Source organism: Microcebus murinus, chromosome 19, assembly GCF_040939455.1.
Source record: "Microcebus murinus isolate Inina chromosome 19, M.murinus_Inina_mat1.0, whole genome shotgun sequence".
Taxonomy (NCBI): domain Eukaryota; kingdom Metazoa; phylum Chordata; class Mammalia; order Primates; family Cheirogaleidae; genus Microcebus; species Microcebus murinus.
Genome location: NC_134122.1, coordinates 35,828,625 through 35,850,904, shown reverse-complemented (window position 1 = coordinate 35,850,904; position 22,280 = coordinate 35,828,625). Strand labels below are relative to the sequence as shown.

The 22,280-nt window shown below is 45.6% G+C and overlaps 2 protein-coding genes across 4 annotated transcripts in view; one reads left to right on the top strand and one right to left on the bottom strand.

Annotated features, from left to right (window-relative positions):
- CALN1 (calneuron 1) overlaps positions 1–22,280 on the top strand; it is a 455,972-nt gene that overhangs the window by 111,389 nt on the left and 322,303 nt on the right. For all 3 annotated transcript variants that reach the window (XM_012764069.2, XM_012764071.3, XM_012764070.3), the window contains one exon: positions 1,682–1,806. In XM_012764069.2, coding sequence (XP_012619523.1) covers positions 1,682–1,806 — 125 coding nt within the window. The remainder of the gene's footprint in view (positions 1–1,681; positions 1,807–22,280) is intronic.
- On the bottom strand, positions 17,932–18,365 carry LOC109729584 (cytochrome c oxidase subunit 7B, mitochondrial). The gene has a single exon (XM_020281508.2). It carries the CDS (start codon positions 18,303–18,305, stop codon positions 18,063–18,065), a length of 243 nt encoding a protein of 80 aa, XP_020137097.2. The 5' UTR covers positions 18,306–18,365; the 3' UTR covers positions 17,932–18,062.

Below are 22,280 nucleotides of genomic sequence, written 5' to 3'. Positions count from 1 at the left end.
TTGGAGAAAAGAGAAGGTGGTCATTGAAGTGCTCCTCCAAAGAGACATTCTGGGTTCTATTTAAATGTAAGGATAACTGAAGATCTACCCCTCATAACTGGCAAGAACAGGCATCCTTTGTAATTAGCATCCTGCCATTTGTGATTGGCCTGCGGATGTACATTTTGTTAGCTGTGGAAAGAGTTGAGGGGGGTTTGGAAGCTGACAGTTGGATCTCGCCTCAGCCATGTGTCTGTTTTATTTTTCGGGGCCCAGAGCATTTGTGAGAGTTGTCCTGGTAGTTATGATGAGTGAAAAGTACCTTTGAGAGAAATAGAGAAGTCAGGAAGTGTAGCCTATTTTGTAGGAAGATAATTAATTCGTTTTTAGACATTTTGAGTTTGAAATGAGGGTTTGACATCTGGGTGGAAAATGTCTGGCGCTTAGCTGAGGCTGCTGAGTGGAAATAGCATGTAGCATGCTTGAGTTCTAGAACTTCTCCTTTCACTAAGTGGCTTTGTGTTCCTGGCCAAGCCTTTCGACTCTCAGGAGCCCATTGGTCCAGCACTGCCCAGTTCACCCTGTAGGAGCTCTAGTGTGAAGGGTTCCTTTCTATTCCCTGCGATTGGTTCCTGATGCTTCCTGCCTGTGGACCCTAATTCTGTTCAGAGGCTCATCAGCCCTCTTAGCGCTCTCTTCTAGATGTGGAAGCAGAACACGAAGTGTTCAGTGGCTCATTCACAAGAACAGAGCATTATTGGACACGTTGGGGCCAGGAGCCATGCTCTTTCTGTTCCGGACAGGACCATCTTTCTGACTGCCACTCCTCCTGCTTGTCTTTGCTTGTTCTTGTTCTTCCACTCTCTTTACCATCTCTTTTCTGCTTCCCTTTCACCTTCACCTGGAGCCTCTGTCCCACCTTGCACCAGTGGGAACATCTAAGCACCTGTGATGACTGGTGTGGAGCTTTGCCTGGAGGGTTTGTTAGTCTGGTCTAAAGGGATGCTTTCACTTCCCGTGAGAGCGTCAGAAGCTATTTCATTCTGGGACACCTTGAGGCATCACCTCTTTACAGCAGGGCAGGCGTGACTGGTGTTTCAGAGCGTGTGTGCTCACAGGCTACGTGTGCAAGCACTGTCTGCATCTCAGCCAGGCGTGGCGGCTGCTGCTCAGGGATGCAGACTGTTGCATGTACTTACTTAGAGCCTGGGCACTTCCTACCTGCTTTGAGAGCTGTGCATGTGGAACTCCTGTTTTACCTGGGAGAGATGAGACACACGTGGATATCTACTGATCACAGCCAAGAGGCCCAGTGCCTGGGCAGCTGAGTCCCTTCTTACAAGCAGTGAGGGGGAATGTATCAGGCCGAGGAAATGAGCAAAGGATATTCTCATTTGTATAAAGGGACATTTTGATGACGACATGGTGTGCCACAATGTACAGGGACAGCATGGTTCATGTTCATTGATTTCATGGGGAAAACGAAGTAAGATGTAAAGCAAAGAGAAGGGGAGAACCTGAGATCCTTTGGGAATCAGGTGCCATGGGGACCCTGGAAATGTCCTGACTTTCCCTCTAGAAATGCTATTGTTATTTTAAAAATGACACTGGCCATCTCAAAGTTGGGATGGACCTTTGAGGAAAGAAAGGAGGAATGAATGACAGTATCTTTCTTTCTCCTCCCCCGTCCTCTCGTGAGCAGGGAGAAGATGCCGTTCCACCATGTGACCGCTGGCTTGTTGTACAAGGGGAATTACCTCAACCGGTCACTCTCTGCTGGCAGCGACAGTGAGCAGCTGGCTAATATCTCGGTGGAGGAGCTTGACGGTAAGGAGCCTGCCCTGGTAGGGGGGGTGAGCCCCCACATTGAAGGCATTTGTGGCTATTGTGAAGCTGAGATGAAAACACTGGGCTGTGGTCACTCCTCGGCAGTGGTGGCCAAGTCTCCCCGTGGTGCAGTGGGAAAGAGTTTGGAGACAAGATCCTGCCCAAGTGACTTCTTTTTGTGGGACAGACCTAGTGGCCTGTATAATCTATGGCAGATATTTTGGTTTCCTTGGATACTGATGGAGGATATAGTCTTCACCTTAAAACGTTATTGTCCAGTTTCTGGAATCTTCCCCACAGTGGAATTGTCTTGTTTCTATGTCACCATTTACAACAGAGACCAGCTGCAGGGGAGGTTTAAGCCCTGTTAATGGCTGTCTCTTGACTGGTGGCCATGGTGCTTTGAATCCCGCCCAGATCAGAGTCATCTAGAAGCTGTGTCCAGGTGGCCATGGGAAGCAATTATTTTAATTGCATCTGTTCCTTTGTAACACAGTAGATCCCCAGGTGTTCAGGGCAGGGAGTGGGGAGGGGAATAAACCTGAGAACATGGTGACTAAATTCATCCTAGGACAGTGTTCCATGTATCCCTGTAAATATCCCCCTGATATAAAAAAAATTTTAAAAGAAAAAGTAAATTAGGTTGATTCAGCCTGATGTTTTGCTTAGGCATTGCATCTCCTGAGGCCAAATCAGAATCAGGTTTCCTTAGTGTTTTTAAAAGCTGTGTTGCTTGTAATCATACTATCTTAAAACATGAAGTTTGAATTTACTTTTTAAAGTAGAGAAGTCAAAATGACCCCAGGTGGCCCACATGTTAGCTTTCAGGTGTGATGGTCCACACCGGTGTGCTTTGTATGTGCACATTGGAGAGCCTCATTTCTCACAAGAGGAAGGTGGGGATGTCTGGGTGTCTAGGTGTGGGACAGGGAAGCTAAACTTGCTTTACAGCAGGCAGGAGGTGAGCAAAGTGGAGAGGACAGATGGATAACTTTTCCTTCTCTTGTCCATTTTTATTCGTGTGCTTATTTAAATGCACACCGAATACATGAACGAGCAGTGAGGCAGCTGACGATGTGGGCCTTGGTGGCCTGGGTCCACGGGAGGTGTTAGAAGAAATAGGAGTGATGTGGACAGAGCTGACTTCTTAGGGACAATAGCTGCTCCCTGTGGCCTGGACAGAGGCTGGTGGCCTGAGAGGAGAGTGGGGACTCTCAGATCTCCTGGCCTTCAACTGGCCAAAGGATGTGTGGACTCAGGACATGGAAGCAAGGGATAGAGCCCTGACCTCCTCCAGAATGAGCCCCTTCTGGTGACCACTGATCAGGGTAAGGCTGTGTGTGGGTGGATATTAGTCTGTTCAGGGTGATATAACAAAACGCCAGGGACTAAGAGGCTCATAAGTCACAGAAGTTTCTTTCCCGCAGTTCTGGAGGCTGGGAAGTCCAAGATCAAGGTGCCAGCAGATATGACATCAGGTGACGGCCACTTCCTGATTCATAGATGGCACCTTCTCACTGTGTCTTCATGTGGGGGAAGGAGTCAATGAGCTCTATTGGGCTTTCTTTATAAGGGTACCGTCTTAGTCTGTTTTGTGTTGCTACAACAACATACCGCAGACTGATCAATTTATAAAGAAAAGTTTATTTGGTTCACAGTTCTGGAGGCTGGGAAGTCTAATAGCATGGCGCTGGCATCTGGTGAGGGTCATCATGCTGCGTCATCCCTTGGCATAAGGCAGAAGGGCAAGAGAGGGCAAGAGCGAGAGAGAAAGAGGGAGCCAAATTCACTTTTATGACAACCCACTCTCACAATAAGGAATTATTGTCATCATCCTGCAATAAATGTCATTAATCCATTCATAAGTGCTCTGCCCTCCTAATCACCTCCCAAAAGGCCTGAGCTCCTAATGTATCACTTTGGTGATTAGGTTTTCACATATACATTTTGGGAGGACACAAGCATTCAGACCCTAGCAGGTGTGTTTGGCAGGCAACGCAATGCCCTGGCTTTCTCTATCTGTGAGTTCTACTTTGAATGGAGATCAGGGCAGGTGGTGCATTGACGTGGGGTGGATTTTTGCTTGTGTTTATTTGAGTAGGTCTTTCAGGCTCAGTCATCAGTTAGCAGGAGGGACTGGGAGTGCCCTGTGCAGGGCCTCCTGAGTGGCCCTGGTCATGAGAACTGGGCAACGCCATTTGTACATTTGGGCAACTCTTGAAGAGGTTGAGATTACTAACCAAATAAAGTTTGGAAATCATCCATATTTCCCCTTTCCTTCTCCCAACTTTGCTATAAATAATCAGGAGATGATTTCTCTGAGACTTCTCAGAGCTACAACTTTTCCCTGTGTTAAAGCTGGGCACTGCTAGGCCAGCTGTTTGCGTGGCTTTTGAAGAGGACTGCTGGCTGGATTTCAGCCCTTCTCCCCTGACTTGGGCACCTTGCTGAAATGCCCGCCACATTCTCAGACAAACAGCAGAACAGACGAGTGTGTTGTTTTAACCAGGCATGGGCAGCTCATTCAGGGCTGAAATGCCCGTTTTCAGTAGGGAGATAAGCAGGGGGTGATTCTAAGAGCCCTCCAAGCCCAGGCTGGGGCTGCCTGAGTCTTGGAAGCCTTAGGGCACCGGATTGAATGAAATGGGGACTTTATGGCCTGAGACTGGCTGGTAAAGATGCTGTGTTTGTCCTTCAGGAGGGTAATCGAGGCTCTCAGCCCGGAGAAGAGCCATTTATTTTCTGACGGAAGATTCATTCTACTTATTTATTTAGTTTTTGCCAAGGTGAACACTGAGTTATGACTGCTCCTGCTTTATTACAAGCATCTTTGGGGCTCTGGGCAGGACGGTGCAGATGTGTTCTGAGTTTAGAGTAGGAAGGCAGGGGCTGAAATCCAACTGGCCTGAATCTGTTCAGGGGACTATGGATCGGTTCTTGGGGAAGCCACAGTTTCCAAGGCATTGCTTGCCTGCTCTTCTCTTGGGCTGCCTCCTGTCAAGCTGACCCTGAAGTTCTGCTGCATGGGGCCGCTTGTTTATCCTCAGAGGGTGGGTGGTGTCACACAGGGAGGTGATGGACATTGCAGCATCCTTCCCGGTCTGGCTGCCTTGGGCACAGGCGTTCACTGGGCACCATCCTTATCTGCTTTCTCCCTCCCCACCCTGCCTCGACAGCAGCCTCCTGCTTGTGGATGGCCACAAGGATAGGGTTCTCCACCTGTTAGTGTTTCTCACCAGTGATGGAAGGTTCCTTTCCTTCCGGGTAAGGGTCAAAGGCGCCCATTCTGTGAGTGGTTATCCTCTAAGGACAGGCATGAAAAGAGCCACTCGCCACACAGGCCATTTGCAACTGCAGTTCACTTCTGGAAAGTTTCTATTTCTTCTCTTTAAAAAAAGTTCAAGCTGGGCAAGGTGGCTCACGCCTGTAATCCCAGCACTCTGGGAGGCTGAGGCGCGTGGATCGCTCAAGGTTAGGAGTTCAAAACCAGCCTGAGCAAGAGCGAGACCCCCGTCTCTATTAAAAATAGAAAGAAATTAATTGGCCAACTAATAAATATATATAGAAAAAGTTAGCTGGGCGTGGTGGTGCATGCCTGTAGTCCCAGCTACTCAGGAGGCCGAGGCAGTAGGATCGCTTGAGCCCAGGAGTTTGAGGTTGCTGTGAGCTAGGCTGACGCCACGGCACTCACTCTAGCCTGGGCAACAAAGCGAGACTCTGCCTCAATAATAAATAAATAAATAAATAAAGTTCAGGATGGAATAATGCAAAACTGCATCAAGTTGGCCAGATTGAAGCTGATAATCACCCAATCAAACAAGCTCAGCAAAGATGGATCAATGGAGGCATGCATTCATTCATTCCTATTCATTCATTCATTACAGGGATGTTTACCCAAATGCTTTCCAGGTAGAAGAGCAAAATCAAATAAGCATGATATTCACTGCCTGATTCCAAGGCTTACATCTATTCATGAAGTTTATGTAAATACCAAATTTATTAGCAGTATCTTATACTTTTAAAGTACACCATGCAAAATTTTATTAGACACATGGATTATAATGTTTGAAAAATAGTTTTCTCGCTGTTGTTTATTGAATATTCTTGTGATGCTATCTTAATCTGACATTAAATTGACCTCTATCTGAAGTTCATTTGTTTTCATTAATATATAGTGTACCATTGTACATAAATATACGTCAGTTTATTTATCCATTTTAATCTCAGTGGATATTTGCAACATGCCCAGTTTGGAGCTATTAGGATATAATATATTATCTTCCTTTTGCTGCAGCTGTGGTCTTAGGGTAGCTCTCGTGGCTCTGTCTTCCTGCTTTACTGAGGCCACATTTATAAATTCTCTCCCAACCCTTTGTCTCACTGAGAACAACTTGTATGCAGTTTATGAAAAATCTCCTCTTGACATAAATTATTTATATATATTACAATAAAAGTCTTTTCCCCCAAGTCTTCCAGATGATGGTACCTTCATCTTGGGTGTGAGGATATTTTTCACATGGTTCATTTTGCGTTTTTCTATTCTGCTTTGTCACTCAACAATGTAAATTTCTTTGTAGGCCCAGCATTCATCAGTAAACAAGATTTGTAAAGAGTTTTTTCTCTTCTTCACTTTATCCCAGACCTGGGATAACATTCCCCTTTTCAGCCCCAGCCTGGAAGGAGGTTGACATACACTTCACCTCCAGTTTCTAGAAGACACTGGTCTAGTCCATGGCATCTGGGAATGTCCTTGCTGCTGGCTTTATACTCCAAGCCACAGAATGATCTCCCTCTTAACGTTTTTCCCCCTCACTTTCTCTCCTTCCCATTCCCAAACTAGTATCCAGCATTCAGGTATCCCAGGAACATTCTGGTTCTCATCTCCACCCAGGAAGGGACTTACCAACCCACGGCTATGGCGAGGCAGTCTTCCTTCCATACGTGCCGCATAGTTCCAAGGGTGGGTGGAAATTGTGTTTCTTCTATTTCATTGGTGTTGCAATTAGTGGAAATTCTCTGACATATGTACATATCTCAAAATTAATATTTCTAGTGATATACTCTCACAGAGTGATATACTCTTATATATTTTGGGAGGTATTTTAATTTGAGTTTGGGGGAGATATATCAGGCTGCCAACCTTCAAACGTGGGGCTCTACCAACTTCATTTAGACTATTCCAGAGTCACAGCCCTGCGACAGCTTGGTTTTTCCTATGACCCCCTATTTGCCTGCTCTAGGTGACTCTTAGTATTTATTCTGGACACTTGCAGCATCTGGCACTGTGGTTCACACCCTTGTTTTTGAAGTTTGTCTCTGCCTTGGCACCCGTGTCATTAGCTGGACCCCTTCCTACCCCTTCTACCTGTTTGTCATCTCCACAACTGTCGTGTACCCCTCATCCTCTGCCTGCTCCGTACATATGCTTATCTCTTGGGGCTGGTTTTTGTTGTCATCCCCATGGGCATCTGTGTGCCAATGGCCTCAAGATATACATCTCCAGCCCTGCCTCCCTCTTGAATTTCAGACCTGGCACCCAGAGTCCTGTGTGGATGCCTGCCAGTCCTTTAAACTCTAGATATCTGAAGCTGAATAGATATTCAGCTTTATTCTCTAAAACGGCCCCTCCTCTGGAATTTTTCTTAGGATTCTTGTTTTTCTTTAACTCCAAACATATAGTTGGCAGTCCTGTAGATCTTGACTTCTCAACTTATTTTGTAATGCTTCCTCCCTCTCTGACCACAATGCTTTAGTCTTAGGTCAGGTCCCCACTTCCTGGACAGCTGCATCCCCTGGGGGTTGATATCCTTGAGTCTCATCCATGATACTACCCACATATCAGTTCAGTACCATGTCACTGGAGGGATGCCACTCAAACACACACTCGATTAGGTATTCTGTGCTTATGACTTTTTATTTTCTTTTCCTTTTCCTTTATATGTACATATATACATGTATTTTAAATATTTTCTTAATCTTTTAAAAAGATTTTTATATCAACAGAGGTTTTGAAAAATACAGTGATCACCAGTGTATCCTTCATCTAATTTTTAACATTTTTCAGCATTCATTTTCTCCCTCTGCCTCTTTTCCTCAACACACACACACACACACACACACACACACACACACACACACATTTTTTCAGGTCTAGAATTTTTATTTATTTCTTTATTATAGTTTCCATTTCTCTGCTAGATACCCAATCTGATTACTCATTAAGACAATAGTTTTCTTTAATTCTTTGTTTATACTTTCCTATATGATAGCTCTTTAAAGTCTGTGTGCCAAATCCAACATCTAGGCTCTAGGCCATCTTGGGGTTGGTGTCTACAGACTTTTTTTAGGTTATGATCAAAATTTCTAGTTTCTTTATATGCTCATGAAAATTTGACTATACAATGAACACTGTGAATGCTATGTTATACAGACTCTACGTTCTCTTATCTTTCTCTGAGTTGTGCTGATTTTTGTTCTAGTAGGTAGTTCAGCTACTGGATGACCACCTTAAACTTGTGTAAGTTTATTTTTATGCTCTGCTAGGACATACCAGTGGAAATCCCAATGGTGTACCTCACTCTTGAGATGTGTTCTTTCTAGTGTCTTAGCTGGAAGCCTGGGGTATTAATGAGGTTTATCCAATATTTGCTGTTTGAGTTCTAGTATCTATTTTCTGTTCTCAACCTCACAGCAGCTGCTTCCTGGCAAGTCCTCTTTAATCTCAACTTCTACCTTGATATCCCAGCCTTAAGCTGAGTGTTCATGTGGAACCAGCACAAGGGCTTCTGATGTTCCATCTCTTTGTAGTTTTCTTCTCTCTCCTGCTCTACTATAGAGGTTTTAGCCCCTTCAGCTCCCACCTGAGTTGTGGTTGGGAAATTGTCCCCAGGCAGACAGCCAGGGTGGACATGGGGCTCACCATGCGCACTTCCCTTCTCCTTGTGATTGTAATCTCGCACTGCCTGTTGTCTACTGCCTGAAAACAGTTGCCTCACATATTTTGTTCCGTTTTGTGGTTGTACGTGGTTGGAGGGTTATTTTTGTGCTAGTTACTTTGTCATAGCCAGAAATCTATTACCATTATTGTATTTTTACCTGTATCAGTTAGAAGTAATTTTCAATGGTCATGACACTTCACCCTTTAACACTTTGCTTCTGCTTATAATTCTTAGATGGCTCTCCACAGCCCGCAGCAGTGTTAGGGACAGCTAAACTCTGAACAAAGCATAGGAAGTCCTGTGTGGCCTGGGGTCTTCCTTTATTTGTCTGCTTCAACTCCCTGATTGCCTTCCAGATAGCTCCTGCTGCCTGATTCTCTCTCCTGCTTCTCTGCCTTTGTTTAAGCTGCTTCCGCCAGGCATAGTCTTTGCCCACCTGAGAAAACACCTAATAATCTTTTAAATCTCAACACTGTCACTGTTGTTGTCATCTTCGTACTCATCACAGGTGAAGCTTAATTGAGTGCTTACTATGTGCTAGGTGCTGTTCAAAGTGCTTTATGTGAATTAACTCACTTCATCCTACCATCAATCCTAACATGCAGGGATTATTATGAACCACATTTTTTGCAAATGTGAGAAGAAATAAAAAAAAGTTAAATAACCTTGCCCAAGGATCATATAACTCGCATTTGTTGGAATTGGGTTTCATGTAGCCACCTTGCTTTTAACTTTGATGTACTGAATCCTCTTCCCTGCTAGATAAGACCTTTTGTGTCTTGCTTGTACCCTTCACGTCACTATCCTGTAGATCAACTGCCACCGCTGTGACACATGGGTGAGAAGTTGGCTGATGAATCGAACTTTCAGTGGGTGGAGAGATATTTTTAAAGCTCCATGTGAGCCCAGCATGCTCCTCACCGAGAGCAGAGGTGCACTGCCACCCGGGAAAGGCTGCCCATCGTGTGACTTTATGACAGAGGGGGGCTGGCTCCTGTGTCGTGAGCTCGGAAAGGCCCCCCCCCAACCCCACCCATCTGGTCCATCATGCATTTTCCTGTAATGAAGGTCTCTTTCTCTCTCCCCCCCTTTTTTTTCTCCTCTACTTTTGCTGGTTGATTTAAGGATCCCAGAGGTAAACTCTACTTGCCTTTCTTTGGAGACACTTCCCTCTACAGGTTTCTCAAGAAGGGGGTTTCAGGAGGCAGAATCATTGCTGTCACAAGAGGAGAGGCTCACAACTGTTATCTGATGGCTCCGAGTTCTCTCCTCCAGGGGAAGCTTTACAATGAGCCGCATCATCCCAACAAGAGTGGGAGTGCCAGAGACGCAGCCCCAATCCCGAGCAGGGAATTCGCTTTACAACCTGTGTCTTTTATCTGCCTGGGCACCTTCCTCCTGGTGGCCTGACCTGCCTTTGAGCCTCGGGAGAGAAGCCTTTTGTGGAGAGTTGTGAAGCTTTGCGAGCAGGGCAAGAGGGATTTCTCTGATGGCAGCTGCCTCCAAGGGCCCACTCCTTAAAAGGGGCATTTGCCTACTCTTCTAGTAGTTTCCTGAATCTTGTTCTGAAAATGGCAATTTTGATAGCTGTGGCCAAGAAGGAAACCTGAGTACCTATCTTCCCTGCCAGTTTCATTTTATTAATTTGTAATTTATATTCTGCTTGCTTCCAAAAGTGATCGAGACATCCTAGGATAAAAGAAAAAACAAAACTGCAAAAGCTGTCAGAATAGGAATAGAAAATGGAAATGCACACACAAAGAGGAAGGAAAAAATATGACAGCCCCTTAAATGAATACGTTTACCGTGAATGAGCATTATATTTAGCTCCAGGCTTCTAATTGGATGAGACAAAAAGGTAAACACAGGTTACCTTATTCCAACGACAGCCTTAACATGTCCTATTGGAAGAATAATTTTCTCAACTTCATTTTAGATAGGAACCCTTTGCCCCCTAATCAAAATTCCTAATATCAAGTATTTTGTATTGTTCTTTCAGACACATTGGTGGCTTTCAAACTTATGTCACTATCGAATTTCTGAGGGCGTTGTTTTTAGGTATTTCTACTAGTAATAGCAGTTTATGAGGGTAGTGATTCCCAGTATGTTCATATCAGACTCTCTGGATACACAGAGATGAGGGTATGTTGTAGTTTAGAAAGTCTCCCCATCAGGTTATCTAAGTATTCACTGTAGAACATGTTTCTTTGGCTCTTACATCTAAGAACTCTGCTTGAGGTAGCAGGCAGAGGGTGATATCTTGGTATGAAAGTTCAAGAACGTACACCATAAAGCATGGCCTTGACTGGAGATATTTGAGAAGCAGGAGTTACCAGCTGTTTATCATAAAATAACCTTGACCTTGTTCCTATGGCACCTTCCTCTTTCAACAGAAAGGCATCCTAATAGATCTCTTAAGGTAATGAAGCCACATCGTGCTTCCCCAGGTAACGAAATGAGTAAACCTGTTGAGTAGAATTATTCGACATTATCCATCTGGATACTAAGGAGAATTTGCCAGAACCCATCACTGTGATGTTGGTTTCACTGATACTGAGCTGTTGCTCCTTGTGGTAACTGGCCAGCAACAGGTCCAGCTGTTCCCGGGGACTATTAGAGGATGTGATATCAGCAGCATGTGCTAACAGGGATGACTCCCTGGTCTTACCTCTTCACAGGGCCTCCCGGGGCATCTAAACTTGGCTCCAAAGCATTTATGAGCAGGTGATGAGCAGGACACACTCATTGAAAATGCAGATTTTCTCTCTCAAGATGATCATTTCTACTTTCTGCAATTCTCGAGCAGGAAGGGCATTGACTTTACATCAAGACCTGTGTTGCTATATTGCTGTGTAACAGATTACTCTAAAAACTTACTTGTTGAAAACAAAGAAATATCTAGTGTCTCACAGTCTGTGGATCAGGAATTTGGGATTGGTGTAGATGGGTGGTTCTGGTCCAGTGTCTCCCAACGTTTGCTGGGACTGCAGTCATCTGAAGGCTTGACTGGGGCTGGGGACTCTGCTCTGTGCTCACTCACAGGGCTGTTGGCCAGAGACCTCTGTTCCTTGCCATGCAGGCCTCTGCTGAGGACTGCTTGGGTGGCTTCTTGACATGGGGTTTGGCTGTCCCTGGAACAAATGATCATCATGTAACCTTGTCTAGATGTCACACATCATCACTCCTGCCACGTCTGTTCGTTAAAAGTGAGTCACCAAGTACAGCCCACAACCCAGGTAAGTGGAAATAGGTCCCACCTTTTGAAGGGAGGAGTATCAAAGAATATTTTAAAACCACCGAAGACCCTACAAATTAGCTTGGAGATAGATAGTTTCTAGCTGTTGAGTTAAAGGTTAATGATAAGCCAAGAAATGTTACAGAAAGTCCTCAAATCATACTTAGCATTTCTTTATTCAGTGGGAAGAAAGCACCAAGGGTGATGGGTGTGAAAATTGAAATTAAGGCTTGTATGATCTTCATGGGGTCGGGTCTCTGGAGTCCCCAAGTCTGGGTTTCTGTCGCTGTTGTATCACTTAGCTGCAGCAGAGATGGTAAGCGCTTCCCTCAGGATCCTTTCTTCCTTGTAATGGAATTTTTAGCTGGATAAAGTGGTGCCTAGAGGAAAGACTGCATTTTTTGCTCTCCTTAAGAGCTAGGTGTGGCTGTGTTAGTAAGCTCTGGCCAGTGAGATACAACCAGAAGTGACATTAGAAAACTTCTGTGCAAGTTGCTTCTTCTTTATCCAGTCGTCTTCTTGTGACTGGAATGGGAATGTTGGCATCTGACACCGTGGAGATAAGGCATGTCACCGGGAGATGGCAGAGCGGGGAGCTGGGAGGAGCTTGGGTAGCAGAACAGAGAGAAGCCAACTTCTGTCCTGTGTTTTTGTCATTCACAGCTGAGCTTAAACTTACTGGTGCGACAGCCTCAGACAAGGTATTCAACCTCCAAACATACTTTCCAATTTTTATTAGTGTCTTGTATATAATACTTCCTGTCAGAATATCCTGCGTATTATTTTTGAGGAGGAAGTGTTGTAGCCAGATTAGGAACTATAGATGGATCTGTAATTTTAAGCATTGGAGGTTTGTCCACACACACACACACACACACACACATAGTCAAAAGACAAAATTACAACAAATTTAATTTAAAGATCTTAATTGGCTTTCATTTGGCTTGGGATTCTTGAACCGGGCAACACCTCATTCTATAAAATAAATTGAGTGTTCTGATGAGCTGAGCCCAGGAGGTTGGTTTTACAGACAGAAATATGCTGAGGAAAGCAGGAAAAAAACAAAAAAGCAGATTGGTGGTTTCAAAGTGACTTTCCTCGTAAGGGTTAAAGCAGAGGGACTTCCTTACCACACCAGCTAACCTGGCCTGCTTGGGGATTCCGCTGTTGGCGCTTACTCTCCTGATCTCTGGAAGGTCAGGTAAACAGTTTGGTCGGGCTGGTGGCGCGAAGCTGCAGCACGAGGGACTCCAGTTGGTCTGGTCTGTTGGGCCGAGTGCAGGGGCTCGGTCCAAACCAATGGCCTCCTATATATTTTACTGAACAATATTTATACTCTATTTTGATTTATCTTTTGAAATATGAAGGGAAGCAGCCCAGTGGGGAAAAGGAGTAGGGCCAGCAGGGAAGGCTGGGTGGGGTAGAGACCCTGGAGGCCTCTGGGAGGACATTAACTTTGGAGGACTTTGTCTCATCCTCGAGGGCAGGGCTAAGCACATCGTGTTCGTCCCTGGGAACAGATGTGGTGACAGTACAGCCGCACAGTGACTGCTCAGAAGTACACTTGTTGAATAAATGAGCGCCAGGTCCCCTGACAAGAGAAATTTGTCAGAAAGTGAGCTGATTGTCCCCAGTGGCTCATTCTCTAAGGAGAGGAGGATTGGGATGATGATATAAGTGGGTGAGTCTGCGTGGCATTTGGAGTAAGATGAGCTACTTCAGCTCCCCAGGAGTTTGGGTTTTCTCACCGATACAATGTGGGTACTGGGATATATACTTCATAGGGATGGTATGAGGCCATATGTGCAAAGTGAGTTACTACTGTGTATCTGGCATTTCATAAGTGCCCAATAAATAGCAGTGGTGGTAATAGTAATTGTTATAGCTTTGATGATGCTTATTATTATGACAGAACACTGCCAGACAAAGGATTAGCACCTCTGCACTGGGTGGCTCTTTAGAGGACAAAGCAGAACACCAGACAAGGTCCTATGCAATTGTCCTGCACACTCCAGGACGTGACTGTCCCGAGCTGGAGAGGCCTGTCAATGTATGGAAGGATCTCGATGCCCCACCATGCATCTTTGTGTCTTAGCTCTAAGCCCACACGGACAGCTGTTCTACTCCCCCCATCTCAACTTCAGCATGGTATCTTTCAGAGACCCCGTGCTCCCTGGTTTGGAGGTAAGAGTCCACATTGCCAAAGAAAGGAGAGGAAGGGGAGCCAATGACACCAGCATCCGGATGTTGAGTTGTCCTGAGAGATAGAACCAGGATCCTCTAAGACCTGGGCTTTGATGTGGGAAACATCTGCAGATGGCTGAAAATTCAGGCCTTCCAAGTCTGCAGTGTGATGTTTCCAAGGATCAGGAGATAAGTCTCTTTTTAAAATAAAGCAACATATCCCATAATACTTATCGCATGGGTTGGAGCAGAGGTGGGGAGGCTGAAATTAAGGCTGGTTGGCCAGAACTCGCTACTCTTTGGAAGGGGCTATTGGCAGCTCTTTGAGTTGAACACATGAAAAGAAGATTTTTCTGTTCCTTCCTCTCTGAAGTACGAGGTTGCATCGGAGTAGTGAAGATTTCCGGAAATGGAAGAGCCCAACCCTCAGTTTTGCTGGAGGCATACATTTAGCATCCCTGTTTTCAGCCGTGTTTCTTTTCCCAGATTATTCTCACACCCTCTCAGGGTTCCTCTAACCTCATCTGGTTAAACTTCAAGGCCATTTTTGTTTAATGGTACTTCCAAACTCTAAACATCAACTTCTATATTAATGGTTTGTTTGTTGCAATAAAGTTTTATAGTGATAGTGGGAAAAGTGGAGTGGTTTTTTATCATTCTGTTAAGCTTCTAAATTGAACGGTTCCAGGAGCGAAGCCAACGCTGGCCTGGGGAGCGTGCCACCAGCCGCACGCTCAGGTGTAGGGACGGTTCTTAGGCCGGTGCTAGTTGGCATGTGTTACTCTGCTCCTATCCAGCAAAATGAGCCTCAGGGTGTGTTGCATACCTCAACTGTCTGGGTGGCAGTTAACATCTCTGAGCCTAGGAGCACTGTGGGGAGGATAGGTCATAAAATTCTTGGTCTGGTGCCCCTGGGCAATTTGTAGGAGACTTTAGAGAGCTTAGCTGCTCTGCCATCTGGTGCTCAGGTGGGGGGAGGCGGGAAGAGGGGAGGCATGGAGACAGACCCGAGCACTCAGTGTTTCCTGCACCAACGTGGCACCTCTTAGCCAGCACCTACTGGTGCCGTAAAAATGTCTGAGAGTCTCAGGTACATGATTGATCGTGGTTTTATGCTACTCTCTTTAAGAGCCCTTCAGAGGTGCCATCCATTTCTGGGAAAAGTGCCCTGAGCTGACAGCTATATTTTCTTGCCAGAATTTTGGGGACCCTGAATATGAAGATGAAGGAAAGTGTTGGTTCAAATTTTGGATCCTCAGCGACTGCAGTTGGTCAGCCTCACGGATAGGCTGAAGAATGTTCTGAGTCTGAGGCTTTCACCTGGGGTCTGTGTACCTTGTGGAACATCTGAGTGTTTTGTGTGTTTATAAGTAGGGATTTTTCTTTTTCTGGGGAGAAGACAGATGCATAATTTTTGTCATGTTCTTAAAGAGGTTAAACATTACACCAATTCCTAATCTGCACCTCGTGAACTGGACTTCTTTTGTCCCTGTAACTACACAAAGATGTTTGCTTTGTTTTGCTTTCAGTGGGAGACTGGACTAGCTGTACTGAGGCTTGCCCGTGAGGTCCTGTTTGTATTTTAGAAGCTTGGGTTGGTTGCAGGGTGGAGAGTGGATTTTAGGGGAGCAGGCTGTGGGACTGGGGCAACAACCAGGACCCCATTGCTCCGTTTGGGAAGAGATGGTGAGGGAGGAGCAGTGAGGTGGAGAGAAGTGGGCTCGGGAATTTAAAAATACCCACGCTTGGCTGTGTTTGTGTTATCCCACTTGATGTTTGCAATAATGTTACCAAAAGCTTGGCACTCATCCGTGAGGCCGAATCAGAAGAACGAGGACAAGTGGTTTGGGGAGGAGGAAAGAGAAGTTTTATTACTTTGCTGGCAAAGGAGGAAAAATGATAGATCTTCTCGTCTCGAAATCCAAATTTCCTGAACATTCACGGAAATACAGAACTTTTAAAGGATGGGTTCTCAGCTTCGGGCAGTTACTGTTCAACTACAGCTGATGCCTCTGATCATCCCATCTCTGCTGAAGACAGTTTTGTGACTTCCACCCAGGACCTCCCTTTGCCAGGCGTGGACTGGGCCATCTCCTATTGTACAAATAAATGAAAGATGTACCCTGCCCTTCCCAAACATTCCCCACTCTCAGTATTTCCCTTCATATCTATGGGAGGAGAGGTGACTACTCTGGTACAGTAATGCTGTGAAGCATTTTTGTCCCTAGTATACAGATTTGTCCCCATAATGCCAAAGTGGATTAAGTCACTTGCCCAGGTCACACAACATGTAATTGGGTGGGCTGGGATTCACACTCAGATTTATCTGACTCCAAAGCCCATGCCCTTAATTAACTACCACGTTGTGCTGTCTCTACCATAGCACGTCTTGATGAGGCGTGGATGTGGGGGCAGGTGGGAACGTAGGTACATGGCTGCCTAACTAGGTATTAATAACTAGGTGCAGATGGGACTAGTCACCAAGACCATGGATGCAGGCAGGAGCCTGGACAGGTAGCAAGGTCATCTGACTGGAGATGTCCAATGTTGAATTCTGGGGCTCAAATATTTAGCCTAGAAATATAGATTTTGGAGTTTTCATTATATTGAAGTGATGGATAAAGGGAAGAGGCCAAAGACTGGACCCCAAGGCCCAGCAGCCATTCGATTTTGGTCACTGGTGACTAGGGAATTGGGAGCCACCACTTCTCCAGCTAAGTGTCTTCTTTCATGTCCTTTGACTGTGCTTTGTGTACTAAGTCTGGTCCCCAGTTATCCTTAATATCCTCAAAGCCAAAACCCTCTCTTGGAAGAAAGAACTCTTTGAGTTAAAAAAAATTCATCTATTTGTGTTCAATTAATTTGGTTCATCGATTGACAGTGCCCTTGGGTTATGTTGATGGACAGTGTCCTTCTCTTTCAAACTGCTTGTCTGAGTGAGAAACTTCCTTAAACCCATTAGATGTCTCAGATTTTAAAAGGAGCCCTCCTGGCTCCTGGCCATGTGAATCTCTTCAGGCTATCATAAAAATATGCTGTAGTTTTCTTTGCTTAATAGACCTACAGAGAGACTGTGTTAAATCAAAGGTCACCTGCCTATAATTAGGACCACCCAGTGGATAAAGAGCTTGACTTCTTACCTGCAAAGTGGTAAGTTTCAGGGATTGTGGAGTCACATTGAACTTGGTTCAAGTCTCAGATCTGTTGTTTATCATCTCTGTGCCCTTGGGCAGGTGTTGAGCATTCCCACATCTCAGAGTCCTCATCTGTAAAATGGGATGCTATCAACACCCACCTTCTGGGAAAAGCACACAGCATGATGCCTGGCACGTGGCAAGGTGCTCTGTGACAGCCAGGTATTAGTACTGTTGCTTGGCATTCTGGGGGAAGGAGGAAGGGTATAGGAGACACTGAGTTTCTTTTATCTTTTCCCAGTCTGCCCAGGTGAAAGGGAGTTGATTGAACACAACTGGAGATTGTGAAGGATATTTTAAGGTGAAAGAGCAAAACTAAGTCCTATATGTAAATGTGAACTTTGGTCATCTCTTAGGATTTTGTGTTTGTGTGTGTATGTGTGTTTGTGTGTGTGTGTGTGTGTATGTGTGTTTGTGTGTGTGTGTGTGTGTATGTGTGTTTGTGTGTGTGTGTGTGTGTATGTGTGTTTGTGTAGGGAGTACAGGTGCTGAGAGCCTCCTTCCTGAACCTTCTCCATAGAATGTCTGGAACACTGGAACACCTCAAACCACAGAGGCCCTTCTACTCTTTTTTTTTTTTTTTAAGGTTTCAAATGTACTTTATTTCTTCAATAATGCCATATTTTAATGGGTACACAGTGATTTTACTTGGCATCAATTATGAGTTGGTTTTGGAAAAATTCAGTATTACATCAGCTGGGATGATTACTTCTTTCTCCACTCCTTTGGGGTGACTCTGCCAACAGGGGACAGGTTCCATTGTATTCCAATTTGTGTTACCACATATGTCCATACAGAAACACAGAAAGTGGGTCCAGTAGCTAATACAGCGTTACCATATTTGTCATGAAAATCTGGTGTTCGTTTCTGGTGGCTCTGCCTTGCCATTGTTTGCTGAATGTTTTGAACTTGGAGACGGCTTAGCGCATTTTTGGCCAAAGGAAACATCGTGAAGCTGAAGGTAGAACTGCGACACCTCCAGCTGCTGCTTGGGTGCAAACCCGCTTCAAGTACCCTTCCCTTCTACTCTTTTTAAAATCCTTTTAGAGACAGAGGCTTGCTCTGTTGCCTGGACAGGGAGTCCGGGCATCATAGCTCACAGCAACCTCAAACTCTTGGGCTCGAGAGATGCTCCTGTCTCAGCCTCCTGAGTAGCTGGGACCACAGGCACACACACCACACACCGTTAATTCTTTTATTTGTTGTAGAGCTGAGGTCCTGCTATGTTGCTCCGGCTGGTCTTAAACTCCTGGCTTCAATTGATCATCCCACCTCAGCCTCCCAAAGTACAGGCATTACAGGCAGGAGCCACGGTGCCCGGCCCCCTTATACTCTTGACATGCCATGGTCGTATGAACTTACCATTCAACAAAATTTTGCTGATGTTATTGGACTGGGCATGCAGCGATGTCAGGAGTGAGGGATCCGTATTTACTGAGTGTTTATTTTGTGCCAAGTGCATCCACTAGGCTATTTCACTGCTATTCATCACCATCACCATTACTATTAATTGTTACCCCATAGAGTTGCTCTCTGTCCTCATCCCATTCTCCTCTCTTTTAACCTCAGCCTGCCTGCTGCCGGGCCTGCCGCAGGGGAGAGGCTGCATGCGTGGGGGTGCTGGGAAGGAGGGAAGAAAGGGCCTGGGTCCCACCTTCTGAGTGTGGCCAGGGCCAGGTTTGCTAATGACTAAGGCAAGAATTCTTCCAGTCGGAGTGTCTTGAAGTACAGAGGTGATGAAGCCTGCCACCTAACAGGATACTAATAATGTCCTCGCACGCTGTGAAAGCTTGAAATGTACCCATCCCTTCAGTATGTCCCTCCTTAAAGGATATTTATCGAGGTGGGATGAGACATCAAGGTAAGTGTTAATGGCCTTGCATTGACTTGAGCCACATGTCACAGCTGAGAGCTCGTAAACAGACTGTCCCCTCGGCGAGAAGCCTGTAGCGGGGAGGTGCTCTCCTCTGAGCCTCTGATAACAGGTTTTGATTATAATATGTTTTCTGGTTCCAAAGCATTGCCCGCTCACAGTAAAACACATTTGTCTTCCTAGAGACGCTCACTCGGTGTGTGTGGCCGAGATGGTTACAAGTCACTTGGGAGGCTGATGAGTGGGGACGGCTGATGATAGATCCGGGCAGGGCACTCATACATCACGTTGTCCCTTCACGGCCTTAACGAATTACCAGGCAGAGACAAATCAGCTACACTCTCACAATCGTGCCCTTTGTATCCTTTCCAAATTTGACCCAGTCCCAAGCAAATTGGAAGTAACAAAATCAGAGTACTCATGGAGAAGGCAGCTATAAAATTAGCCATGGCCAGGCTAAAGAAATCCAGTAGGAAAATCCTCATGGCAACAATCTGCCGTGCACGGAGCAAGAATGACAGCATGTCACGGAGAAAGCTTCCTGTGTGTTGTGTGCATGGGAAGTGGTGGGTCTGGTTTGCTGGTGGGCAGTGCTGCCAAGTGGTCAGAGCCACGAAGAGGCGTAGACACAGAGCCTCAGTTTGTCTCTCAATAAAATGGGGATTGGTATCTTAGAATCACACCCTGCCTCGTGGAAGAAAGTTGTGAGGACTAAGGTACCAGTTGCACAGAGGTAATAAAGAAATGAGAAATGAATAACTGAATTTGTTAAATTTTACTAACAAACTTAGAAAGTTGCATTTATTCTTGACGTTTTCATTGCATCCCTGCAATATCCAAGCCCTGTCCCTAGATGCTGAAAGTCAAAATAATCACTGAGACGTGGATCCTACCCCTAAGGACCTGTGCAAGAGACTAATTCCAGGTAGGAAAGGGTGGGTGGAATGTGGGGCTCAGAATAGGGGAGCTCTGGTCCTCATTCCTTGTCTAAACTTTAGGTTCACCACTTTCAAAAATGAGACAGTAGTAAGTAAATAACAATAAGTAAATCTTCAAAGAGTTTTTCTAGTATCAAAGTCATAGCATCATCCATTCATTTTTTTCATTCATTCCACAAACACCGACTGAGCGCCTCCAATGTTCCAGGGTGCAGCAATGAATGAAGCAGAATTCCCAGTGCTCAAGGGGTTTTTGCTCTCTGGGTAGGAGCAATAGTATATGATGGTGAGAATTATAGAAAATAAGCAGGAAGTGAGGCAGGGGTGGGGTGGAGGCTGTTGGAATAATCCAGATGAGAGAGAGTGGGGATTAGGACCAGGGTGGGTGTGGAGGTGGGAAGGAGTGGTCAGATTCTGAGTCTATTTTGAAAATGGATTTACAAGGATTTGCCAATGGGGTGGGTGTGGAGTATGACAGCAAGAGAAGAGTCAGGGATGGCTTCAAGGTTTTTGGCCTTATCAAAGATTACACTGGAGGGGAGAAAGCCCAGGAGCTCCGTAATGGACATGCTAACTCTGAGATGCTTCTTAGACATCCAGGTGGAGGTGCTGAATGGGCCGTTGGATAACGGAGTTCAGGATAGGACTGGGGCTTGCATGGATTAATAGCTTGTGTGCTGGGTGGCAAAGCTGGGTGGTAAGTAATCTTAATTATTGATCAGTCGATCAATTAATTATGAATACTTCTTAATCTGTATTTTTAAAATTAAACTTCTTATTGTGAGATACTTATAGATTCATATGTAATTGGAAGACAGAATGCAGGAAGGTCCCCCATCCCCAGTCCCCAGTTTCCCCTAATGGTGACATCTTGCCAACCTATAGTACCATATCACAACCAGGATATCGATGTCGATATAGTCAATATAGGGAACATTGCCATCACCACAATTAGTCCATATTAATTGAATCCACTAAATGCCATAAACATTGCATAGAATAAGCTATGGGAGTGCAGAGGAAGGAGAGGGATTGTTCTGGTGTGGTTGGTCAGAGAAGCTTCCAGCAGAGGGAGGCACTTGAGATGGGCCTCAAAGGATGGGGAAAGGACTGGGCTCTGTAGCAGAAAGGGCAGACTGGAAAAATCCTGGGATGTGGGAGTTTGGTGTGTGTTGGGCCTTGGCAGCGGCTGTTGGGCATCGAGCAGAGTGGCGGGGGAGAGGTGGACACCTCAGAAAGCAGCGCTGAAAGGCAGGCGAGGTCCTCGGGCCGAGGACAACAGGCCAAGAGGTGGCACTGCAGTGGGGAGGCAGTCAGGGGTCTGGGAAGGTTTCTGAGATTGGAAGTCATGCCGCCCAAGCTCTAGCCCTGCGTCTGTGGAGGGCTGGAGCAGGGGGAGCACTGGGGAGGCCAGAGGGGGCCTGCCCAACAGCCAAGGCTAAAGGGAAGCCAGGCCTTTGATGTGAGAGAGTTGCAGAAGGGATCGCTCCGGGGATGAGTGCATAAGATGTGTCAAGTGGATAAGACTGTAGGCTTCACTATACACTATACACGTGCCATTATTCAGTTATCACGGAGGCTCTGCCAGATCTTTGCTGTCATTATTCTCACTTCCAGATGAGGACACTAAGGCACAGAGAGGTTGAGTTGCTGCCTCAAAGTCACACAGCTAACAAGGCAAAGCCAGGTGGCAAACCCAGGCTATCTGACTTCTGAGCCCCTAGTTTTAACCTTTCATGGTTCAGCCTCTCCTAATCATCTTATTTAGATGGTAGGCTCATTTTTGAAGAAATGAAGAGCCTGTGGATAGAGAAGAAGAACATTTAGTGCATTCAAATCGAACTTTTCAGTTAAGTTTAAAGAGGGATTGAGACAGAGTGATGTGGGGCTGGGCCAAGGGGAACAGGAAAGATTTGGAATGAAGATTAGGGGCGGGGAATTGAGGAATTGTGAAAGAGTCTTTTGAGTTAAAAAGGGCTCACTGAAAGTTTATCTTACTGTTGAAGATCCGGTGGGTGGGTCTGGGGGGAAGGGTGCCCTCTGGGCTAGTTCTGACTCTACCAAGGTCAGTGTGTGACCTTGGGCAAGTCCCTTGACTTCCTCGAGCCCTGA